Source organism: Vipera ursinii (genome assembly GCF_947247035.1).
Source record: "Vipera ursinii genome assembly, chromosome: 2".
In the NCBI taxonomy this organism is placed as follows: Eukaryota; Metazoa; Chordata; class Lepidosauria; order Squamata; family Viperidae; genus Vipera; species Vipera ursinii.
The window spans coordinates 64,643,139-64,665,429 of record NC_139513.1 but is presented as its reverse complement, the minus strand read 5'-3'; the positions used below and the strand labels follow the sequence as shown (position 1 = coordinate 64,665,429).

General features: G+C 36.8%; 2 protein-coding genes across 2 annotated transcripts in view; one reads left to right on the top strand and one right to left on the bottom strand.

The window, feature by feature from the left end:
- IPPK (inositol-pentakisphosphate 2-kinase) overlaps positions 1 to 11,083 on the top strand; it is a 39,665-nt gene extending 28,582 nt beyond the window's left edge. The window contains exons 10-13 of the mRNA XM_083353883.1: positions 272 to 422; positions 4,591 to 4,693; positions 5,621 to 5,700; positions 7,787 to 11,083. Of these exons, the coding sequence (XP_083210009.1) occupies positions 272 to 422; positions 4,591 to 4,693; positions 5,621 to 5,700; positions 7,787 to 8,012 (560 nt within the window). The 3' untranslated portion in view covers positions 8,013 to 11,083. The remainder of the gene's footprint in view (positions 1 to 271; positions 423 to 4,590; positions 4,694 to 5,620; positions 5,701 to 7,786) is intronic.
- The window catches only part of CENPP (centromere protein P), a 174,040-nt gene continuing 162,737 nt past the window's right edge, over positions 10,989 to 22,291 (bottom strand). The window contains exons 7-9 of the mRNA XM_083353888.1: positions 15,204 to 15,283; positions 12,128 to 12,219; positions 10,989 to 11,218 (exon numbers count right to left, since the gene is read on the bottom strand). Coding sequence (XP_083210014.1) covers positions 11,103 to 11,218; positions 12,128 to 12,219; positions 15,204 to 15,283 — 288 coding nt within the window. The 3' untranslated portion in view covers positions 10,989 to 11,102. The remainder of the gene's footprint in view (positions 11,219 to 12,127; positions 12,220 to 15,203; positions 15,284 to 22,291) is intronic.

Here is a 22,291-nt window from a genome sequence, read left to right as displayed (position 1 = left end):
TACACTGTTTAGAATCATTTTCATAGAACCTTCTCTCGTATAGGGAAAGAACAATATAAATCTGATTTCACTGTTTCTCCTTTGGAAGATTTCTCTCAAACTAGAGCAAGAAACTGAACTGCAGAGCTTCTTTTTCCCATTTTTGAAATCTGTGTTTATATAGTAGAAGGATCACAGCTAGATTCTCTTCTACGTTTGTGCCACTTGCTGTTTTTGGTCAGAGAGATTGGTATATCCACTGTAAAAACTGTTTGAAACTTATTCTTTTTAGCTAAAAACAAAGTAGAGACCTCTGGCTTGCCAAAGGGATGTCTCCTTTACAAAACACTTCAGGCTCAAATGCTGGATACACTGGATATAGAAGGGGTTTATCCTTTATACAACAGAGTTGAACAATACTTGGAAGAGTTTCCCAAAGAGAGGTAAGTTATACTCGGATTCAGATCGGCAAATGATTAGGGTCAGAGGAGACCTAAGTATGCAGCATCTCTTAAAAACAATGGCTTTTTAACCCCTCTCAGTCTTAGGCTTTAGACTTTGGACTTGAAGAGTTAGTATGACCCTGTCACCTGACCCTAAACTGTACTATCCAACTATGTCTACAAATATACTATATCCAACTATACAGGGAGTGCAGAATTATTAGGCAAATGAGTATTTTGACCACATCATCCTCTTTATGCATGTTGTCTTACTCCAAGCTGTATAGGCTCGAAAGCCTACTACCAATTAAGCATATTAGGTGATGTGCATCTCTGTAATGAGAAGGGGTGTGGTCTAATGACATCAACAGGTGTGCATAATTATTAGGCAACTTCCTTTCCTTTGGCAAAATGGGTCAAAAGAAGGACTTGACAGGCTCAGAAAAGTCAAAAATAGTGAGATATCTTGCAGAGGGATGCAGCACTCTTAAAATTGCAAAGCTTCTGAAGCGTGATCATCGAACAATCAAGCGTTTCATTCAAAATAGTCAACAGGGTCGCAAGAAGCGTGTGGAGAAACCAAGGCGCAAAATAACTGCCCATGAACTGAGAAAAGTGAAGCGTGCAGCTGCCAAGATGCCACTTGCCACCAGTTTGGCCATATTTCAGAGCTGCAACATCACTGGAGTGCCCAAAAGCACAAGGTGTGCAATACTCAGAGACATGGCCAAGGTAAGAAAGGCTGAAAGACGACCACCACTGAACAAGACACACAAGCTGAAACGTCAAGACTGGGCCAAGAAATATCTCAAGACTGATTTTTCTAAGGTTTTATGGACTGATGAAATGAGAGTGAGTCTTGATGGGCCAGATGGATGGGCCCGTGGCTGGATTGGTAAAGGGCAGAGAGCTCCAGTCCGACTCAGACGCCAGCAAGGTGGAGGTGGAGTACTGGTTTGGGCTGGTATCATCAAAGATGAGCTTGTGGGGCCTTTTCGGGTTGAGGATGGAGTCAAGCTCAACTCCCAGTCCTACTGCCAGTTTCTGGAAGACACCTTCTTCAAGCAGTGGTACAGGAAGAAGTCTGCATCCTTCAAGAAAAACATGATTTTCATGCAGGACAATGCTCCATCACACGCGTCCAAGTACTCCACAGCGTGGCTGGCAAGAAAGGGTATAAAAGAAGGAAATCTAATGACATGGCCTCCTTGTTCACCTGATCTGAACCCCATTGAGAACCTGTGGTCCATCATCAAATGTGAGATTTACAAGGAGGGAAAACAGTACACCTCTCTGAACAGTGTCTGGGAGGCTGTGGTTGCTGCTGCACGCAATGTTGATGGTGAACAGATCAAAACACTGACAGAATCCATGGATGGCAGGCTTTTCAGTGTCCTTGCAAAGAAAGGTGGCTATATTGGTCACTGATTTGTTTTTGTTATGTTTTTGAATGTCAGAAATGTATATTTGTGAATGTTGAGATGTTATATTGGTTTCACTGGTAAAAATAAATAATTGAAATGGGTATATATTTGTTTTTTGTTAAGTTGCCTAATAATTATGCACAGTAATAGTCACCTGCACACACAGATATCCCCCTAAAATAGCTATAACTAAAAACAAACTAAAAACTACTTCCAAAAATATTCAGCTTTGATATTAATGAGTTTTTTGGGTTCATTGAGAACATGGTTGTTGTTCAATAATAAAATTAATCCTCAAAAATACAACTTGCCTAATAATTCTGCACTCCCTGTAGTATGTCTGTTAAGTCTAAAATTTGTACCCTAAAACTGGGAAATTATTCAGTAGTTTGTCATAATAATGAGGATGTTTTCTCCATTAGCGAAGCAAAAAATGGTAATTGAAGTTTCTATCCCAATAGAAAAATAGCTTTTTTCCAGAAATATCTGAATCAATTGTTTAGATATAAACAAAGTAGAAAATTTAATGTTTTGGGGTGTGTCTTCCTTCAGTTTTATTTAACAATTGTCAGAGAAACACTGCAAAATGTTTATAATTCTAATTGATTTTAAGAATGAAGGTTTCTGCATTTTTCAAGAAAATTATGGCTATCTGGTTTCCTTCAGATGCAGTTTCTCGAAAATGAAAACTATTCTTGCTATGTATAAATATTTTATTTTTTACATGCTCATATCATATAGGTAATATGCCTAAACTTTAAAGAAAATGTGAATGACAATAAATATGGTGTAGGAAGAATATTTGTGTTCAGTCGTCATTCCCTTACCAAACCATATTGAGCAAACATCTTTGTACTTTTTTAAAAAAAATTACATTTTTGTCTTTCTTGTTTATATGCTTTATTTACTTTATTCAAGGGACGCGGTGGCTCAGTGGGTTAGGACGCTGAGCTTGTCGATCAGAAGGTCGGCAGTTTGGCGGGTCGAATCCCAAGTGCCGCGTAACAGAGTGAGCGCCTGTTACTCGTCCCAGCTTCTGCCAACCTAGCAGTTCGAAAGCACGTAAAAATGCAAGTAGAAAAATAGGGACCACTATGGTGGGAAGGTAACAGCGTTCCGTGCGCCTTTGGCGTCTAGTCATGCCGGCCACATGACCACGGAGACGTCCTCGGACAAATGCTGGCTCTTCGGCTTTGAAACGGAGATGAGCACCGGCCCCTAGAGTCGGAAACGACTAGCACGCATGTGCGGGGGAACCTTTACCTTTACTTTACTTTATTCAGCTATTGCATTAGACATAATTTGGTGCAAATTCATTTATTTAAAATAAGGCCACCCAACTCCCAGTGACTCTGGTGGCATAAAAAAATAAAAATGAAATAGCCTAAGTGTACTGTTCAAGAATTTAGAACTTCTTGAAGTAGAACTGTGGTACATATTTTATGCAGTACAGTGTATATAGAAAGTACATAACCCTATTAAAATGTCAGGTTTTTGAGATGTAAAAAAATCAGACCAAGATAAATCACTTCAACATTTTTCCATCTTTCATATAACATAGAAGTTATGAAATCCAGTTTGAAAAATGAACTGAAATCGTTTAGGGGGGGGGGGAATACTGGATGGAGTCACTGAAGCAGTAGGCGTGAGCTTAAATGGACTCCAGAAGATGGTAGAGGACAGGAAGGCCTGGAGGAATGTTGTCCATAGGGTCGCGATGGGTCGGACGCGACTTCGCAGCTAACAACAACAAAAAGATCTATCTTGGTCTGATATTTTTTTTGAAACTTAAAAACTTGGCATTTTAACAAGGATTTGTAGACTTTCTACTACACCATACATATTTGGCTTATAGTATTAATAGTAGGGATGTGGTGGCTCAGTGGGTTAGGACGCTGAGCTTGTTGATCAGAAGGTCGGCAGTTTGGCGGGTCGAATCCCGAGTGTCGCGTAACAGAGTGAGCGCCTGTTACTCGTCCCAGCTTCTGCCAACCTAGCAGTTCGAAAGCACGTAAAAATACAAGTAGAAAAATAGGGACCACTACGTGGGAAGGTAACAGCGTTCCGTGCGCCTTTGGTGTCTAGTCATGCTGGCCACATGACCACGGAGACGTCCTCGGACAAGCTCTGGCTTTGGCCAGAGTCGGAAACAAGTAGCACGCATGTGCGGGGGAAACTTTACCTTTTATTAATAGTAATGTGTTGTACACTTTTGGGGAACCAAAATAATGCATTGGTTAAGTAAGCTATAATATGGAGAAGAAATATATTAAGAAGATAATCTAATGGAGGGTTCTTCTTCCTTAAATAGCTCAGTGCAAGCTGAGGCTATTCAGTGCACATGGAACTCTAGTTTATCATTAAATGTTGGAAGTGGGGTACCAGGGTGGTAAGAAACTTCAACTTTGAAAATAACATGCCAGGACCCTTTATTGAGGTCATTCAACACAACAAATAACCTTTTGCAGTCATCATGTCACAGGAAAACCAAAGGCAAAAGATTTATTTTGGAGAGTTCTTATTTTGCAAAGTTGCTTTTCTTCACAGTCTTATGTAATTTTAGGCAGCGGTCACTAGAGGGGACAGTAGCTTCACTTGTCATGCACTTGAACTGTGAGATTTGTGAAATAGCAACTGAAATAATTTTTTGCAGTAGTTTCATGGTACAGAAATCTGGTTTACTTTCAGTTCTGGGACTGCATTTTACTTTATTTATTTTTTGAATGTAATTCTTTATTTTTTAGGAACGTACTACAGATTGATGGGCCTTATAATGAATCATCCTATGAGAAGTTACTAGATCGCTCAAGTGAGGATGATGGAACTATAGCGTATGCATTGACGAAGGTACCTACCTTATTTTGACATCTCATTTCTTGCTAAAGACACAGAAAGTTTAAACATGAACACTAGTTACCCTCTTCAACAAAATACTGTAGGATAAGGAGGAAGAAATTAAAAGACCATCTAGGCATGTACTCTTGATTTTGCATTGTGTATAACATTTTTATTTCCATTTCAATTTAATCCTGTCCTTGGGAAAGCTTTTACTATATTTACTTTCAAATATTGTGTACTGTTTTGAGAATATAAATATATATCAAGTAAAATTGAGATAGAAATAGAAATACATTTAATAACCTCCAGCTACACACACACACGTATGTATGTACATACATACTGGATAGTGTAATGGTTAGTGGCACCCTTTGATGTGGGAGACTGGAGTCCAAATCCCACCTGGCATCTACCTTACCAGTCAGGGTCTTTGGGCAAAGACCCCCTCCTAAAGCTTCACCTGTTTATCTCAAATATCAGAGTGACAAGAACTAGGAGAGTCATGCTGACTCAGATGTCACCCAGATTAACAAGGTCTGCAGTACCAGAGTCTGAAGGAGGAACTAGAGAGGATGTGGAAAATAGATGCCAAAGGGGTCCCAGTGATAGTAGAAGCCCTCAGGATTGTGACTCCTAAGTGAGGAGAGTGGCTCCAACAGATCCAAGGGACGACTTCAGAGCTCTCTGTCTAGAAGAATGCAGTGCTAGGAACAGCTAAAATACTGCTCAAAACCCTCCAACCCCCAGGTCTCTGGTAGATGATCTGAGATTGAGAAAGATACAAACCACCCATAAGGGTGAGAAGGGTTTTTTGTGGTTAGATAGGTGATAGCCAGATGATTAGATAGATAGCTAGATAGATACAGACATGGATGGATGGATGTTTTTCAGTTCTTGTTGCCTAGTAGATGACTATAGGCTTGATTTTTGTTACAGGTTCAGCAGTATAGAGTTGCAATGACAGCAAAGGACTGTTCCATAATGATTGTGCTTTCACCTTGTCAACAAGATGAATGGTAATGTCTAAGATAAATATTCTATTTAAAAAAACTCCCAGTATTTATCTATATACAAGTATCAATTGAGAAAGTGCTGTATTAGCTTACTGCCTGTATTGATTGTAATCATCTGTATTCCCCATACAGGAAAGGTAGAAAATAAGTAATGTGAGTGAGCGAGGATTACTTCTCATGTCCTTTCCTCGCTGCAATATAGCAGGATCCCTGCCCACCCTCTGGGTCTGAGCTGGCAGTGGAGTCCCCCAGGGTTATGGTTCTAGCATACTTCAGTCTGCCTTCTCTGATCCCAGGGTCAGAGGTAGTGCAGCAGTTCACAGCCACCATGGCAGCTGTTGACCTGGACCAACTAATTCATGGCCCTACTCACATGGGGTCACAGGGATATTGGAATTTTGTGAGATTTAGCAAACTTTAGAATGATGGCCATGAAAAACTGCATTAATTTTAGCACATAATAGAAGCCCTGGTTCTTGATGGCTGCCATATTTCAGTCATCTGATGTCTTAAGAGTTGCACAGTGGAAAGATGAACTTTCCTCAAAAACTTTTTGTCTTATATCTGGACAAAATGTGATTCTGCTCTGCAGTTTTTCAAGATGAAATATGTAATTTTTGTATGCAATGTATAGTTTCATTTAAAGTCAGATGTTTCATTATCCAAACTGGGTAATGTCATCAATGCTAGTGATGATGTTACCTAGTTTGGGTAATCAAATGTCTTCAAGAAAACCATCAAGCTCAGAGACACCAAGGACCCCTCATTTCAACCCTGAGTTACAAATATTCTCCTTCATTGGTATGCAGTTATAGTCCATTGCATACATAGGCGTAAGTTTTTATATCTCTGTGTAATAATCTGAAGGAAATGGAGGAAATATAAAACTAGAAAAGTTTATTTGCATTTTCAATTTTGATTTAAGCATAATTACATTATTGAAAATTAAGATTATTTTTATATTTATTTCTAATGTTTATATACCTCATTTGAAGAGGTTCCAAGTGGTATACTAAAAGAGCAACAGTAAAATAGCGCATAGGCCATAAATATCTACAGTAAGCATTCGTAAGAATTGAGCCATTTGTCTGTCAGTCAATAAAAGGAAAACCAATCAGCCTCTAAGAGCCTTCTGAAACAGGCAAGCTTTATCAAGCTTTCTGAAGGCCATGAGAGTGGGAGTCACCTTTTTCTTGAGAGGGAAGTGAGTACTGTGAGTACTTGCTTTCATGGCCCTTCCTATTGAGTTCCACAGTAAGTAGGGACTTCATTTGGACAAAATCTGTCTGGAAAAGAGAAGTCCCCTAGTTTTGAGCCGTTTACCGCTTTATATTTGGAAGATACCAGTAGCCAATATAGCTCTCATAGCAGTGGTGTTATATTGCATAGATGAGAAATGCTTGGTTTTACAATCTACTTGTATTATTGCTGCTACTGTAAATTTTAAAGTCCAGACGTTCAAAACATGGGAAGTACCTGTGGAATTGGTGTTAACAGCCTAGTTGCTTTATGGGAGTGTAATTATTAATTGTATGTTTTCAAACTGCTAAATTTTGGAAGCACATATGAGAAGGAAAATTGGCACATGTCCTGTCCTGTATAACAGTAGCAGAGATAGTGTCTTTACTTTCCAAAGAATCTTAGAAACAGTCAATTCTGACATGAGAAATTCCAAGATATAATTTCAATAATAGATGTAATAGATGAATTTATTAGAGAATCAGAATAACTTCATTTTTCCTAGGTTGTCAGTGACAAAATAAGCTATGTGAAAATTGCTACTTTAAGATAAGCTTATGGTTAACCTCTCAGTGTAATTTATTCACAAAGCGGTACTGATGGTATAATCATTTAGGAAAGTTTGAAATAAAAAAGTGGTAGGAAAAGTTTCAAACAAATTTTTGCATCACATTTCCTACTGGAAAAGCTATATTTTACTTAAGACCACAAGTACTTTTAAAATGCAACATCAGCTATAGCTTGTCATCATTAGGATGCAGATAGAGTTTTCATATATGAGGATAACGGTAAAAGTCAGATCCCTCTCTGGAATACCAAATAGTAATTATTATTCTTATTTAAATTTCAGCTCTGAGCAGAGGCCGGTGGTTCTAACATCAAAATCCAGATTCACCTTTTCAGTTTCTGTCCTGGATTTAGACCTGAAGCCATATGAAAGCATTCGTCATCAATATAAGCTTGATGGGAAGATAGTGAACTGTTATCTGAAAAGGACACAAGCCAAAGATGACTCAGTAATGTCAAATCTCTTAAAAGAAAATGAAGATTGCACACTAGTCCTCCATAAAATGTAACTGGCTAAATATTTATCACAGAGGAAAATTAAGTTATGTTGTTTTTCTATTATTTTCAGTTGTGCTTTCAATTTATCTACCTTTCAGAAACACACAACCCCCCCCCCCGCCCCCGCCCCGATTGCCTTGAAGAATGCATTTATTGTAAGAGAGCTATATACTCTTAGGTTGAATGAAATGATTATTCTGGCTGTAGAAGAGAATTTGATTGTTCAAATTGCAGAAAACCAGTATCCTTATTAAAATTCTAGATGCAGCTATGGTAACCATATGTGAATTGCTGAGTAACACTTGCTTAAAATAAATAAGGTGATCTGATAAAATTCCAAAATTCTTGATTAGAAATAATTCTAGATTCTTAATGCTTCTTGCATATGTATTGTCTCTTATGTTCAAAGTGATCTTATGTACCGGTAGTTGTTCTCCGAATTGTTCAAAACCTATTAAAAAAAATTCAATGTATAAAGAAAAATCCCCCTTTCTTGTATAATGATAAAAATAATGAAAGCAAATTACCTCCCTTATTAAACAAGGTTTTAGAAATTATATAATGTAAACAGTTACTATTACAAGTAGCCATTTTCAGCATTTTTTTTTTGCTGCATATGCCTCATTAATTTTTGGATGCTTCATTAATATCCTTTTCAGTTGTCTAAGCCATTCTGAGGCTTCAATGGGTAACAATTGAGAAGTTCAAAATACTGCCTTGAATTTTCTCTGGTAATAGTTTTTATTTTTCTGTCTGCATTTTTGCTTAGCTTCTCTTTAGACCTTCAGCAGCAGCCATTTGCTTTTCTAGGGCATACAAGTTCAGTAGCAATTGGATTTTTTATCCTGAGCTCAACATTATTGAGGTATTAAATGTTCTCAGCAAAGGGAGATCTTTCTCTCTCTGCAGGGGTTTGTTGGGGTTTTTTTTAACCACATCTTGCACACAAAAATAGAAAATAGTGAAATATGCCTTAGGTTTTGCAATGGAAGGCCTAGTCTTTCCCTACTGTGCTGCACAGTGGCAATTACATGTCATTTCTAATGCAGACTGTAATTAGACCTCTGAATTCAGAATTTTGGGATCTAGGTAACTACTTGTAGGTCATTTTAAAACAGAAAGAGAAATTCTAGATTGTCTAATGGTAAAAGTTAAATGTTAACTTAAGTAGACAGGATTCTTACATGCTGTGAAAAACTTGAAACCAAAGCTGCTTCAGCTATTGAAAAATCGCTGGATTGGAGCCAAAGGTGTCTTGCACCAGAGATGATGCAAATTCCTGTAGATGTGATTTTGGTGGGCTTGGCAGTGGGCAAGAAGTGTTAAGCAGTAGGCAAGAAGAGTCTTTCTCCTCTCCCTGCGCTCCTTTATGTAAGAACGAGTTCTGCAATTGCTTCTTGGACACCTACCGCTTTTAACAGCCTGGCCTTTATTGGCATAATCTTATCTTTTGACTGCCATGTATCATCACAAAAATATTTATCTGTCTGAAAGTAACCCTAAAGATCTCTAATTATATTTTGTGTGGATTCCAATTCATTTGCTATTATGATATTAAGTTTAATGTTAATATTTATGAGTATCTCTCATGAGTTCTGCTCCTAGATCTATTAATTTTTTTAAAAAAACAACCACCCTGTATTTTGTGATATTTATTCACCTTAATTCTAAGATCTTGTCCTCCTGAGCTTGTGGGCTGCAAGTCAGTGGATGTCAGATAAGGGCATCTTTCTGGAATGTGATTTGAATCCAATAAATTAGTAATGCACAATTAAATGAACACAACTTTTAAACTTATTGGTAACTGTGAATATTGCTAAAGCTGTTCAAAATATTTTATTGAAATATTCACATAATACAAAGCATTTTCCAGAAAGGCTACCATTCTTAAAGCAAATTAGTAGTAACTAGTAATATATGACACAAAGCTGTGCAGCAATGGGCATTTCATTTGGATAAGTATCACCTGCAATATGCAATCAGCAATCGATCAAACTCTACATACATCTAGAAAATGCATATGGGGCAAGATAAACTAAAAAATTGCATAGTGCTGTTTTGCTCACTGTTCTATGCACGACTTTTGTGGCATTCCATGTGTGAATCCAAAACTTGCCTCCAGAAAACAAAATTTGTAATCTTGAATAGAAATTCTAGTTTTGGCAAACTTAAGATAGAACCATTTTGGGTTGGGCTGATATGCTAATCTGCTAAATTTAATTAAAGCTGCATTGGCAGGTATAAAATGAGTGCTCATTAACCAAGCTTTTTAACTTAGATTGTTACATCTTACTGTCTATAACTAGGAAAGCATGGGATGCAAATATTGCTTAAAATGCTCAGTTTGAGGCTTTGCATTTGAAAACTGATATAAACTTTGCTTTTTCTAAAAAAAAACTATTACAGCACTTTAAAAGAACGGTGAAAACTTTACATAGCTACTTATCTGTTTGGGTCACAGTAGAAAAATGGATCCTAGGAAATCTAAATATGGAAAAAATACTGGAATATTTAGGCAAGTTATATGCAGATCAGTGCCATTATTTTTGCCCATTCTGTACTCATTCTTCCTGAAGCATGTGATTAATAAATTTCAGTTTATGCTTTGTAAATTAAAAAGTCTCATTTCTATTTTATGAGTATGATAAACCTGATTTGCCTTCAATCACTATTTATGGAAGAATAAGTAGATATGCTACTGTATGATGTTTCTGTAGCTTAATTTTAATTACTATCAAACTGTTCTGTATCATTATTCTAGAATCACTGTTACATATATATACACAGCTGTGAACTGAAACTGCCACTTTTTTAGACTTGAATTTATCAGGCTGATCTGAGGAGATTTTAGGAACTGATGCAGAAGGGGAAAACCACTTTGATTCAGAAAGTTAATTTTTTAATGAAATGCATTCTACTCGTATCTGATTTGATGTTTTGTATTTAAAAAGCTGTATTTATTTGTCATGACAATTTATATATATATATGTGCCATAATTGTACAGATAGCATGTTTTATGGGTATGGTTTCTAAATGGAAAATAACTTAATGTTTATATTCAATAAAATGATAGATGCATAACTGGTTTTCCTGGCATTCATTAGTCTTCAGAAATTGAACTGATCAGAGTTTCAATGGAGTCCTGTATCCCAACCATCTGCAAGAGACTTCTGAAACCTTGTGGAGCATCTGATGCAAATTTGTCAGCTACAGCACCTATAAGAGGAGATGAAATAGAGAGTTAAAACTTATTTCAAGTACAAATAGTCGAGCCCTGTTTTTTTTTAAACCACTGATTTCTTCCTTGTCAGCAATTGGTCTCAGAAATTATGTTCAAAAAGCCTAACTGCTACCCAGGTCTTAATGGATGCAGAGCTATTATGTCTATTGAGATTCTCATCCAGGTCATAGTTGTCCCAAATGTGCTTTTTTAAAAGGCAATTGAACTTTTTATTTTTTCCTTGAAGAGTTTTCACTTCCCATCCAAGAAAGATAAGGGTGGCTCTTTTGAATACAGCAAAGTCCACTTTCTGGACAGAGAGGACCACTAGTTTGAAAGAGGGGTCAAAGAGGCCATCCATGTTAAAATTGAGCAGACCTCTCTCAATAGAGGGCAAGGGATCTGACACACCCTGTCTCCTGTTTACAACACAGTCCTTTCAACAGTTCCAAGAAGATTCCACAACCATTTGCAGGTTGTTCAGGTGATCCTGAGGGATCAGATAAACCAAGTGGCCTCAACGAATCTCAGAGAGAGTGCAAATGATCAGATGACTGCAAGGAATATAAAATCTTCAATTTTCCCCTCCCTACCATTCAGTCAGAACTGAAGAAGCTTTGTGGATGAGAAGCGAAAGATCTTCAAGGAAAAAACAAAGTCCAGTTGCCTTTTGGGAAACACCTTTGGGACATGCAGAGCTATACTTCTCTTTAACTGCCTCATGAAAATTGCCACGTCTGGGCCGACAAGAATGAAAACGCTCAACCCACTGGGACTATTTGATATCTTTTTTGTATCTTCTTTCTCCAAAAGAAGAGACTGTTGAGTGGCAGTCAATAATGCAAACATAGAAGATTGTCAAAATAAAAACAAAATTGAAAGAGATGATTATGACGAAAGTTTACCTTGTAGTGGTATTTTGTTCAAAAGATCCAAGAACGGTATAATGTTTCCTTTTTCATCTACCTGTATCTTCCAAACAATCATTAATTCAAATCTATAAAAGTCAGAAAACAACAATTAAAGTGCATAAAGAGAGAGAGAGGGACATACTCTCACCAATAAAGTGGAGAAAATTAGCTGTATCAAGGACTTTTATTTTCTCATCCAATTTGGAACTCGGTAGTACAAAATATAGTGATTTGAATTCCTGGGCTTGGTACAGTTTTTTGGTGGATGAAAACCTGAAAACTGTTGAAAATGCACAGTTCCTCAGATTTGGTGCAGCCATATTGGCTTTTTCTGATTTCCCTTGTTTTTTTTCCCTAACAAAGTTGTATCTAACAGTTAACTGGAAAGAAGTTGTGTGAAGGAGATTGGGATCTGCATCTGTGTCAGTATAAAACCTATGGCTACTCAACAGAATTGGACCAAATTTGAGGATGGAAGTGGGGGGGGGGGGAGGAAGAAAAGTCAGCAAAAAGAAGAACAAATTCAAAAATGGGCCACATGAGGCCAGGAGCTCTGGAGAAACATATTTTCTCCCAATTTTTCCTATGAGAGAGGCAGAGGTTCAGAATGTTGCCATCCAAGTCCCCCTTGTCATATGACCAGAGGAGCAGGAAAGCTACTCTGTCTTATCCTGTATTTCCTAATGCTCACATAGATACAACATAGGTACTTGGGAAAATAAAATTCTACAAGCTATGCTGTGCATCCTTTCCCTACCTAGTTTTCTTATTTGGATTGCATTATTTTGCTTTAGTTTCAAAGTTTTTTAGAACTTCCAACTATCATGAGCTCCTTTACCCATTCACTTTTCCTGCCCTGGAATTATTTCTCTCAGTTTATTAAAATAAACTGCTATGTTTAACTTTTTGTGATTGTTTTTACTATTTTAATGTTTTTAATTGTTTTATAATTTTGGAACAAAAAGCTGTCCAGAGTCACTTTTTTGAGTCAGGATGATATAGAAATTGAATAAATATAAATAAAGAATACTTTTTTTAAAATCCAAGATATAATCTTTCCTATTGAATGATACCAAATCAAGGACAGCTGCTACTCTTATTTCATTTTTTCATGCTTTAAAGGAGAAATCAAGAATTTCTGGGAAGGCTTGGGAAATATTGTCTCTTTACAGAAGCTGTAATAAAGCCCATCATCATTGCTATTTCAGACCTTTTCAAAAGGATCTGCAAATTGTATTTAAAGAGCAGCTTCTACATGTCTTAAATTGGGAGGACAGTAGTAGACCCCAACAGTACTTTAAACCAAATGATCTCTATGATATTATCAAGTTGTATTAAAGATGAGGGGTCAAACTATTTTCCAAAGCACCAAAGGGCAAGACAAGAAATAATGGTTGGAAACCAACCAAGGAGAAAAGCAGCCTAGAACTAAGGAGAAATTTCCTAACAGTGAGAGCAATTAACCAATGAGTAGCTTGCTTTCCGAAGTTGTGAGTGCTCTATCACTGAAGGCTTTCAAAAAGAGACTGGACAACCAATTGTATGAAATGATACAGGTTTTCCTGATCGAACAGGGGATTGGACTAAAAGACCTCCAAGGTCCCTTCCAACTCTATTATTTTATGTTCTAAGTTTATTGTTTTAGCTAGTATAGAGATTTTTGTATACACAGTGCTTTTCTCTTTCAATTGTGTTGATTTCTTTTCAGCATTTTAAAAAAGTATATTGGTTTTTTAAAATAATTGATTGATAATGTTTTATTTGGGGAGAGGTTTATTTTGAATTTCTCTTCCTTTGGGGAGAAAATTGTGCTTTCCCCCATTAGTTATGGCTTTTCAATATTTTAAGCTATACTATAGGTCTGATATGTGCTTTTTATGGCTTGTAAGAGAACCTGGTTCTCAGCAAGGTTTACAATTATTCTTGCTTTCTCTTAAGTACATTGCTTTAACACCCTTAGGGTCTTTGAATGAGAAGGGGTTTAAAGTGTGCACATATGTAAAGTGTGCAATATATGTGTACATTTTAAATCCAAGAATACACTAAGGCAGAAGCTTGTCTACCCCAAGGATAAAACATCCAGACACAAACTAAGCAATGTGGTATATGCAGCACAATGCAGTGAGCCATGTGCAGATTTCTACATAGGAGAAAAAAACAACCACTTCATAAACACATGGCACAACATAGGAGAACAAACCCATCGGGACAAGATTCAGCAGTCCATCTGCATTTAAAAGACAAAAGCCACTCTTTTGAAGAAAGCAAAGCCTAATTTTGGGCAAAGAGGACCACTGGTTTGAAAAAGGGGTCAAAGATTGAACAGCCCTCTCTCAACAGAGGGGGAGGAATATGTCATCATTTATCTCCAGTCTACCACACAGTTCTTTCAGCAGTTCCAAGAAGGCTCCACACCCATTTGTACTACTCAGGTGACTTTGAGGACACACATAAACCTCCAAGTGGCCTCAGTGACTCTCTAAAGCAGACATGTCAAACACAAGGCCCGGGGGCTGGATGCGGCCCGTGAAGTGGTTTCATGTGGCCCGCGAAGCCACCCTGGAAACAGTGAGGGAACGGCCCCCACTGCCTTGGACCTGGCCCAGAGACCCTCCTTCTGCCAGAGACCCTCAGATCTGTCCCACTTCTGCCCAGGCCCCCATAGGCACCCTTGATGCGAATGATATAGATCTGGCCACGCCCACCCAGTAGGCCACACGCACTCTAGCACCCAGTAGGCCACATGCACTCACGCCCACCCTAGCCATACCCACCCGACCCCCTGAGGGCAACCACAATGCTGATGCGGCCCTCAATGAAATTGAGTTTGACACCCCTGCTCTAAAGGAATGCAAATAACAAGTTCTCTGCAAGGAATATAAATCCTTCCATTCCCCACCATCCAGTCAGAGCTGAAGAAGCTTCTTGGATGAGAAGCGAAACATCTTGAAAGAAAAACAAGAAAGTCCAGTTGCCTCTTGAAAAAAGAAGAAGAAAAAACACTTTTGGAACACAGCTTCTATAGATATCTGCCCCCACAAATCAATATGAATCAATTAAGTTCCCTTACTTGGAAAGTTGAGTGCTTCTTAAGAGCATGTAATCTCCATGTAATCCTTCAGGAAGTACAACAATATCTGGATACTTATTCTATTAAAATAAAAAAGAAATGGTATATTCTATACAAATATAAATTGGATACTACAAAAATTGCAACTTTTATAAGACATGCAGTTAATTAGTATGTACAATAAAGCTGATGAAATTTAACCTCTTAAGTAACAACTTTTATTGCATTGACAGCCCTATCATGATTATGTCAAAGTACGTATTAAGATTTTTTATTTATTTTTATTAGCAATATTGGAACAATGATTCATTTCACAATAATTGAAACAGGCCGATGACTTTGTCACTTGACTTCTGATCATACTGGCTAGGGGAGCTGGTTGTAGACATACAGATAAGATTTTATTGCTATTTCAAAAGGGATAATCTACCTGTACTTATAAGCACTCACTTTCCAGTTATTGATTGACTGATTATGTACCTTCAGATAATTGACTCTTGATGACCACATAGATAGATCTTCTCCATGACACATTCCAGTTAACACTCTAATAAAATTAATAGGATATGTTTTGGTTGGTGGACACATCTGGAATTTTAAAAGCTTAGAGTAGGCACTCTCACAAAAAAGGCCATAGACTGGTGGATTCATCAAATTGCTGGAATCATCTCACAAAATAACCCCTTTAAAGAAAACCAACACTCAAGACATGCTCTGAAGTTTACTATTTTTGTTATTATGAAAGGGGTACGCATCTCTACATGAAGTGTGGAATTCTGGTGTTCTCTGAGCTTAGTTGTTTGCTTGCACACATTTCATTACTGAACTAAATAATATCATCAGTACTGCCTGTTTATAGGCAGTAGCTTGCCCTGCTAGTTTTGGTGGGAGTGTAATTTCTACGTTGATGGTTCCTTGATTAGACTATTATTTTGTGACTGAATTATTGTGTGCACCAAGGCATACAGGCCTCTCATGTAGAATAATTATATATTACATGCATAATGTCATTTATAATTACAGTGTCCTGGATGAATACTTTCACTTAATTTAGAGTCAGGTTAAATTGGTGAGTATTTTGAGCTCAATTTAAAAAACAGAACCAGGAATATTCCAATAGTGCTTAAAATATGTTGCCTAACTTGAGTATCAAAATATTTTTAAAAATCAACATTTTTTTTTCTGAAGTAAGGAAATTCAATCAGCTTGGGCAATTGCAACAAAGTAGCAATTAAAGGGAAAGCAACAGATTCCTTCTGCTCTTAAGATGGGTTAAAAAATAGCATGTTACAGATACCATATTTATTCTTGGTGTAGTTGAGGAACTGGAAAGTATGTTTAACTAGGCCAAAATGTTATATCATTCGAAAATTCATTATTTTTCCAGAGACTGTAGAAAGCTAAGATGTTCCTCAGATTTTAGAAACATTGCCATGTCTGGAATCGGTTTTTGCCAAGCCTCACATAAGCAGTCACCCATGGTACATGCCAAAGCTAGCTTGCTGGGAGCAAATATACATCCATTTTGGTTTCTTCTTGTCATCCAAAACATTTTTCCTTGCTTACGTCTTTTTTCCCCATGCAATTTATATAGTGTAAATTATGTTTGGAACATAGTTAATGAGCTAATTGCATAGCCCAGAGTTTTAAATACTTTTTAAAATTTCCAGATGAATAAAATGTTTGCAACTTGTAGACTACAACAAACAAACAGTTCAGAAAAAACCAGTGCAGCAAAAGTTAATATCATAATAGTCAGGTGCCAAAGGTAATCAACATAATTCACAGGGGTGATGATATTGGAAAGTTTGCAACCTTAGTAATCTCATACAGGTCAAAGAAGAACATCGAAAAGCTTATGGTTGCAACTAGTAATCTTCTAACCATATTCAACTTATATTCAATTTTATAAACAGTAAAATGAAACTTCCCATAGAAATAAAACTTTCATAGCAGTCAAAATAACTGGGTGTGGCTAATAAAGCTGAGTCCCGCTTGTCTCTTCACAACTGAAAACAGGCTAAGATTCATTTCAGCCTATTATTAGTTATAGAAAAATAACTAATTAGATCACAACAGCTCTAAGTGGGGATAAGTGATGAATGCCTACAATGACACTCTAAAAATGTGAGAAGCCTAATGGACACTTCAAATAACGCCCATTTACTGTAACTAATAGGGTTGCTATGCGTTATTTGCAGTGCAAATACTACTAGCTTCATATTTAGAAACATGTTTCTTAACTTGCTGGACTTTAATTCTCATGTCCTAGGAATTATGAGTATTGACATTTAATACATCTGGAAGCCAAGGGTTTGAGCGTCTGCATTACAGATTAGAATCAAAGCAAAGATGTTTCAAATTTGATTGCACAAACTCTACACCACAATTTTCTGTTTCACATGTACTGACAAATGGAGCTACTGAATCAGCAAGAGAGGGGGAAAAACAGCGGAACTGAAATGTCTGTAAGTTTTGATGCTGGAAAAAGTGATGGTTTAAGTCTTAAACCTTGAAGGTTTTTAAATGAAAGTCAGCTGAAGAAAGAATGTAAATTAAAAAAACAGGGATGTCGCAGCTGAACTGCAATTAACCTAGTCAGCAATTTTACCTAAAATAGACTGAAATATTATTTACTATACAGCACATGGAAAATATTAATGCAGAATCTCTACCACCACCTTCAGCACTTTTACAGGCTAGAAAAAGAAATAGATTCAGCCTTTTTAGTGGCAATGAAGGGAACACAGTGTGTTGAGTGCTTTTTCCTTGGCTTTGAAACCCAGTGCTAGTCATAGATGAACTTAATAGCCTATAGCAGTGGTGTCCACAGGAAGAATCAGAAAAGCCAAAATGGCAGCTATCACCAAAGCCCGGTCTTTTAATATGCATCACACGCTATGTCACACATAAAAATGTGTAAGGCTTCAACTGTGCAGTTGGATTTTTTGTGTTGTCCCTCCCTAAGCAGATATCCCTGCCTCATAGAGATAAGTAAGCCTCAAAACTAAAGTCAGGCAGGGCCAGGACTTTCTCAGCCTTTCCAATAACAATCTGTAATAGAACAGATGTGAGCCTTATTGAATAATCTGTAGGTAGTCTTTGACTTACGACTGTAATTCAGCTGGAATTAGGGTTGTAAGACACATCCGTTATTAAGCAGGTCATTATATGACTGATTCAATTTTAGGACATTCTTTTCTGGCAGTTACTAAGAGAATTACCATGGTCATTAAATGAATCCACACCATTAAACAAAAATTGCAGTTGTTAAGTGAACCCAGAATTCATAAGTAGCTGGAGGTTTCCAGCAAAAATAAATCATAAATCATGGTCATGTGACTGCAGGACGCAACAAACCGCTGTTAGTGCAGGCCAGGTGCCAAACACCCAAAATGCAACCATATGACTACAGGGAGGATGAGGGAGAGGGCAGCCATTGGAACTTTCTGAATCCAGGTTAAGTACCTTTTTTGGGTCCACGATAATGTTGAGGAGTCACTAACTGACTGGTTGTCAGTCAATGTCTATCTATCCATCTCTTCTTTTTCTCATTCATAAATTAAGGGTTAAAACTAATTTAGTCACTAAACAGAAATATTTTTGGTTTTAAGGGATTATAAAAAATGTAACATTCTGCCAAATAGGCCAGTATAGAACTTTAAGATAAACAACCAGATGCAAACAACCAACTGGGGTGCAATCTAAAATACACATACGGTATACAGCTTTGCTTCAGGAAAGAGCTGTGAGGTAAAGTTCAGTAGATTTAGAGTTTAGTAATTATTTTTTACACACAGTTATATACCTGTCGATATTTTCACTTAATGCGGTTCGTCTCAAAGATAAGCATATGAAATAAAGTCTACAAATCTAGCATCATTTCTGTACAATTAACACATTTTATAATGTGCCAATACTGATTCAATACATACTTGGTGGCTGCTAACTACTCAGAATATAGGATATAAAACATTCATACATGTACTTTCAGACACTTTTTCCCCTGCATTTTGAGCATAATCTGACATAATTACAGTATAAATTTATAATTATAAAATGTTATCTGCAATAGTGGCAAATATTTGTAGCTCGGGTGTAGGATGAGGGGGAAGATTTGTTCTCTGAGCTTTTGAGTTGGATTCCGAACGTTTCATTCTCAGGCTAGGTAACATCTTCAGCAGAATTTAGGGGATGTCAGTATTTTTTTATAAATTTATAAATTATTATAAATAATAAAACCATTTTGCCAGAAAAAAAACAGAAATATGCACTGGAGAACCTTTACAACGCTGGTAGAATTTTTCTTCTTATTAAAGAAATGATGGATTTGAAGGCACTATTTGGTTAAAATTTGTTTGAAGTATCTAACTGTGGATGAATGTCACTGCACTTTTGAATATCACATGTAAGAAAATACAATCACATCATCTTTAAAAGGTTTCAGTAATTATTTCAGAACCTCATTTTTTGTTAGAATCTGGCTTTATGCAAACAGATATCTTTTGAAAAGCCAAACTAACACTAAAGGTGTTGTAAGAAAACAATATGAGACTTAGAACTGAGTCAGTTCTCAGGAATGCAATCCACTTCCTTTTTCTTCCAAAGATGACTCTGATAAGATTGTTTCCTTTCTGCTATTTTACAAGCCTATACAAATCATTTCCAACTCCTCCTACCCCCCATTTAAAATATCTAGGTTTCAGACCAGGAGAAATAAGAGATGCAATCAAGTAGAGTGCATTCATTTTGAAAGCACTTATGACTGAAGGCAAGGAAAAAACACTTTACTTTGACATCAAAACTATTGACCTTCTTTCTTTTTTTCTCCATATATGTGAATCATCTGCATCCAGACAGAAAATTGCACAGTTCAGTTTGTTTTCAGGAGTACCTCCATACATATGTTTTCTGTTTATTTCACATGAACAAAGGAACACTGTTTGCAAGCTTAAACTAGTGCCTGTAAAATTACAAGTCCACCTGTCCTGCTTAAATTAGTAAGAATTAAAGACTGCCTTGTTCATTGATGAAATACAATCAAGACATGATTCATAGCAAGCTGAAATACTATTACCCTCTGCTGCACAAACAATGCCTTACTATTTCAGAAAACATACTCATTTTGAAATGTAAAATATGTCATTTTCATAACATTGTTTAAGCATATGGACACAATGCTATAATATAATTCCTGAACCTCAAACAGCATAGTATTATATACCTCAGTGAAGCATTTTCTTTCAATTGTTTTCTCAAACTATATTATATGTTGAAGTACTGTTCTATCTAGGCAGTAAAACCTAAAGGTGAATTAAAACCAATGCTAACACTAACAACATGCTACTAAAAATATAGTACAATAAACCTAAGAATTGTGCTAGATTTCTCTTCCATTCTGTAGGGAATTAAGAGCAATGTAATGATGCGTGGACCTACAGCCATGGGCCATTTTATCAAATTAGCTTAGAGAAACCAGCACAAGAATTTGGGGCTAAAGCAAAGACAGTTTATATCAGTTTATATTGCAAAGATGATCATCATTCATCTGATCAGCACAATAAATTACTAGTTTTTACTAAGAGGTCAGCAATTTTACTTCTGAGTTAAAAATATATGGGTGCGTGCCACAGGGACTCTTTCAAAATGTATTTTATATATATATAAAACACACATACACACACACACACATGCACACACAAAGACAAATATATTTCTTCATCTCTATTTGTTTCCTTGCTGCGATACCTTCCATAAATATGTTTTATATCTTCTGTAGTGAAGGCAGGTGCAAAGAATTCATAGCTTCTTTAATGCCCCTTTTCATTCTTTTCTCTTCTAAAGGCCCACTTTCTGGCCTTTTTCCTGTTTCAGATATATTTAAATAAGATCTTATTGAACTTTTTTGTATTATTTAGTCATACATTTCTTAACAATGGTCACCAGTTAGGATTATGTGTAAGTTGACAAGTCTCTGGTTGGCTTCAAGAGTATCTGGCCCTCGGGTCGGCAGTTTGAAACCCCTGACTTAAAGGAATCTTAGATTCATTCATTAAAATTATTGTTGTTAATTTGGTTGCTATTTATATTAAATAAAGAAAGGCAGAGTCCAGTTAAGGGGGGAAATGAGTAGTTGAGCAATGAGGTTCCCAGAAATTTGTTGGTGAACATAGAGAATTTTTCTCCATGACTTATAAATGAATTTGAGATTTTTTCACTAAAATTAATGTTATTAATTTTGCTGCTATTTACAGTATATTAATAAAGGAAAGGCAGAGTCCAATTAGAGTGAAGAATGAGTAACCAAAAAATAAGGTTCCAGGAAATTAGTTGATGAACATGGAGAAAAATTGGCACAAACAGAAGTGGTTTTGTAGGAAAAAAAATCAATGGGGATATCTACACAGAATACTATCTGTCTGTCTGTCTGTCTATCTATCTATCTATCTATCTATCTATCTATCTATCTATCTATCTATCGGTAAAGGTTCCCCCGCACATGCGTGCTAGTCGTTTTCAACTCTAGGGGCCGGTGCTCATCTCCGTTTCAAAGCCGAAAAGCCAGCGCTTGTCTGAGGACATCTCCGTGGTCATGTGGCCGGCATGACTAGACGCCAAAGGTGCATGGAGCACTGTTACCTTCCCACCGTAGTGGTCCCTATTTTTCTACTTGCATTTTTACGTGCTTTCGAACTGCTAGGTTGGCAGAAGCTGGGATGAGTAACAGGCGCTCACTCTGTTACGCGGCACTCGGGATTCGACCCGCCAAATTGCCAACCTTCTGATTGAAAAGCTCAGCGTCCTAACCCACTGAGCCACCGCGTCCCTGGATCTCTCTCTCTCTCTCTCTATTTAATTTATTCTATTGGGGCTGTTAATTTAATCCTTTTTAACTTTTGTATCGTTGTATTTTATTGTTGTTAGCTGCCCTGAGTCCTTCGGGTGATAGGGCGGCATATAAGTCCCAATAATATATATATATATATATATATATATATATATATATATATATATATATATATATATATATATATATATATATATATACATATATATATATATATACACACACACACATACATACATAC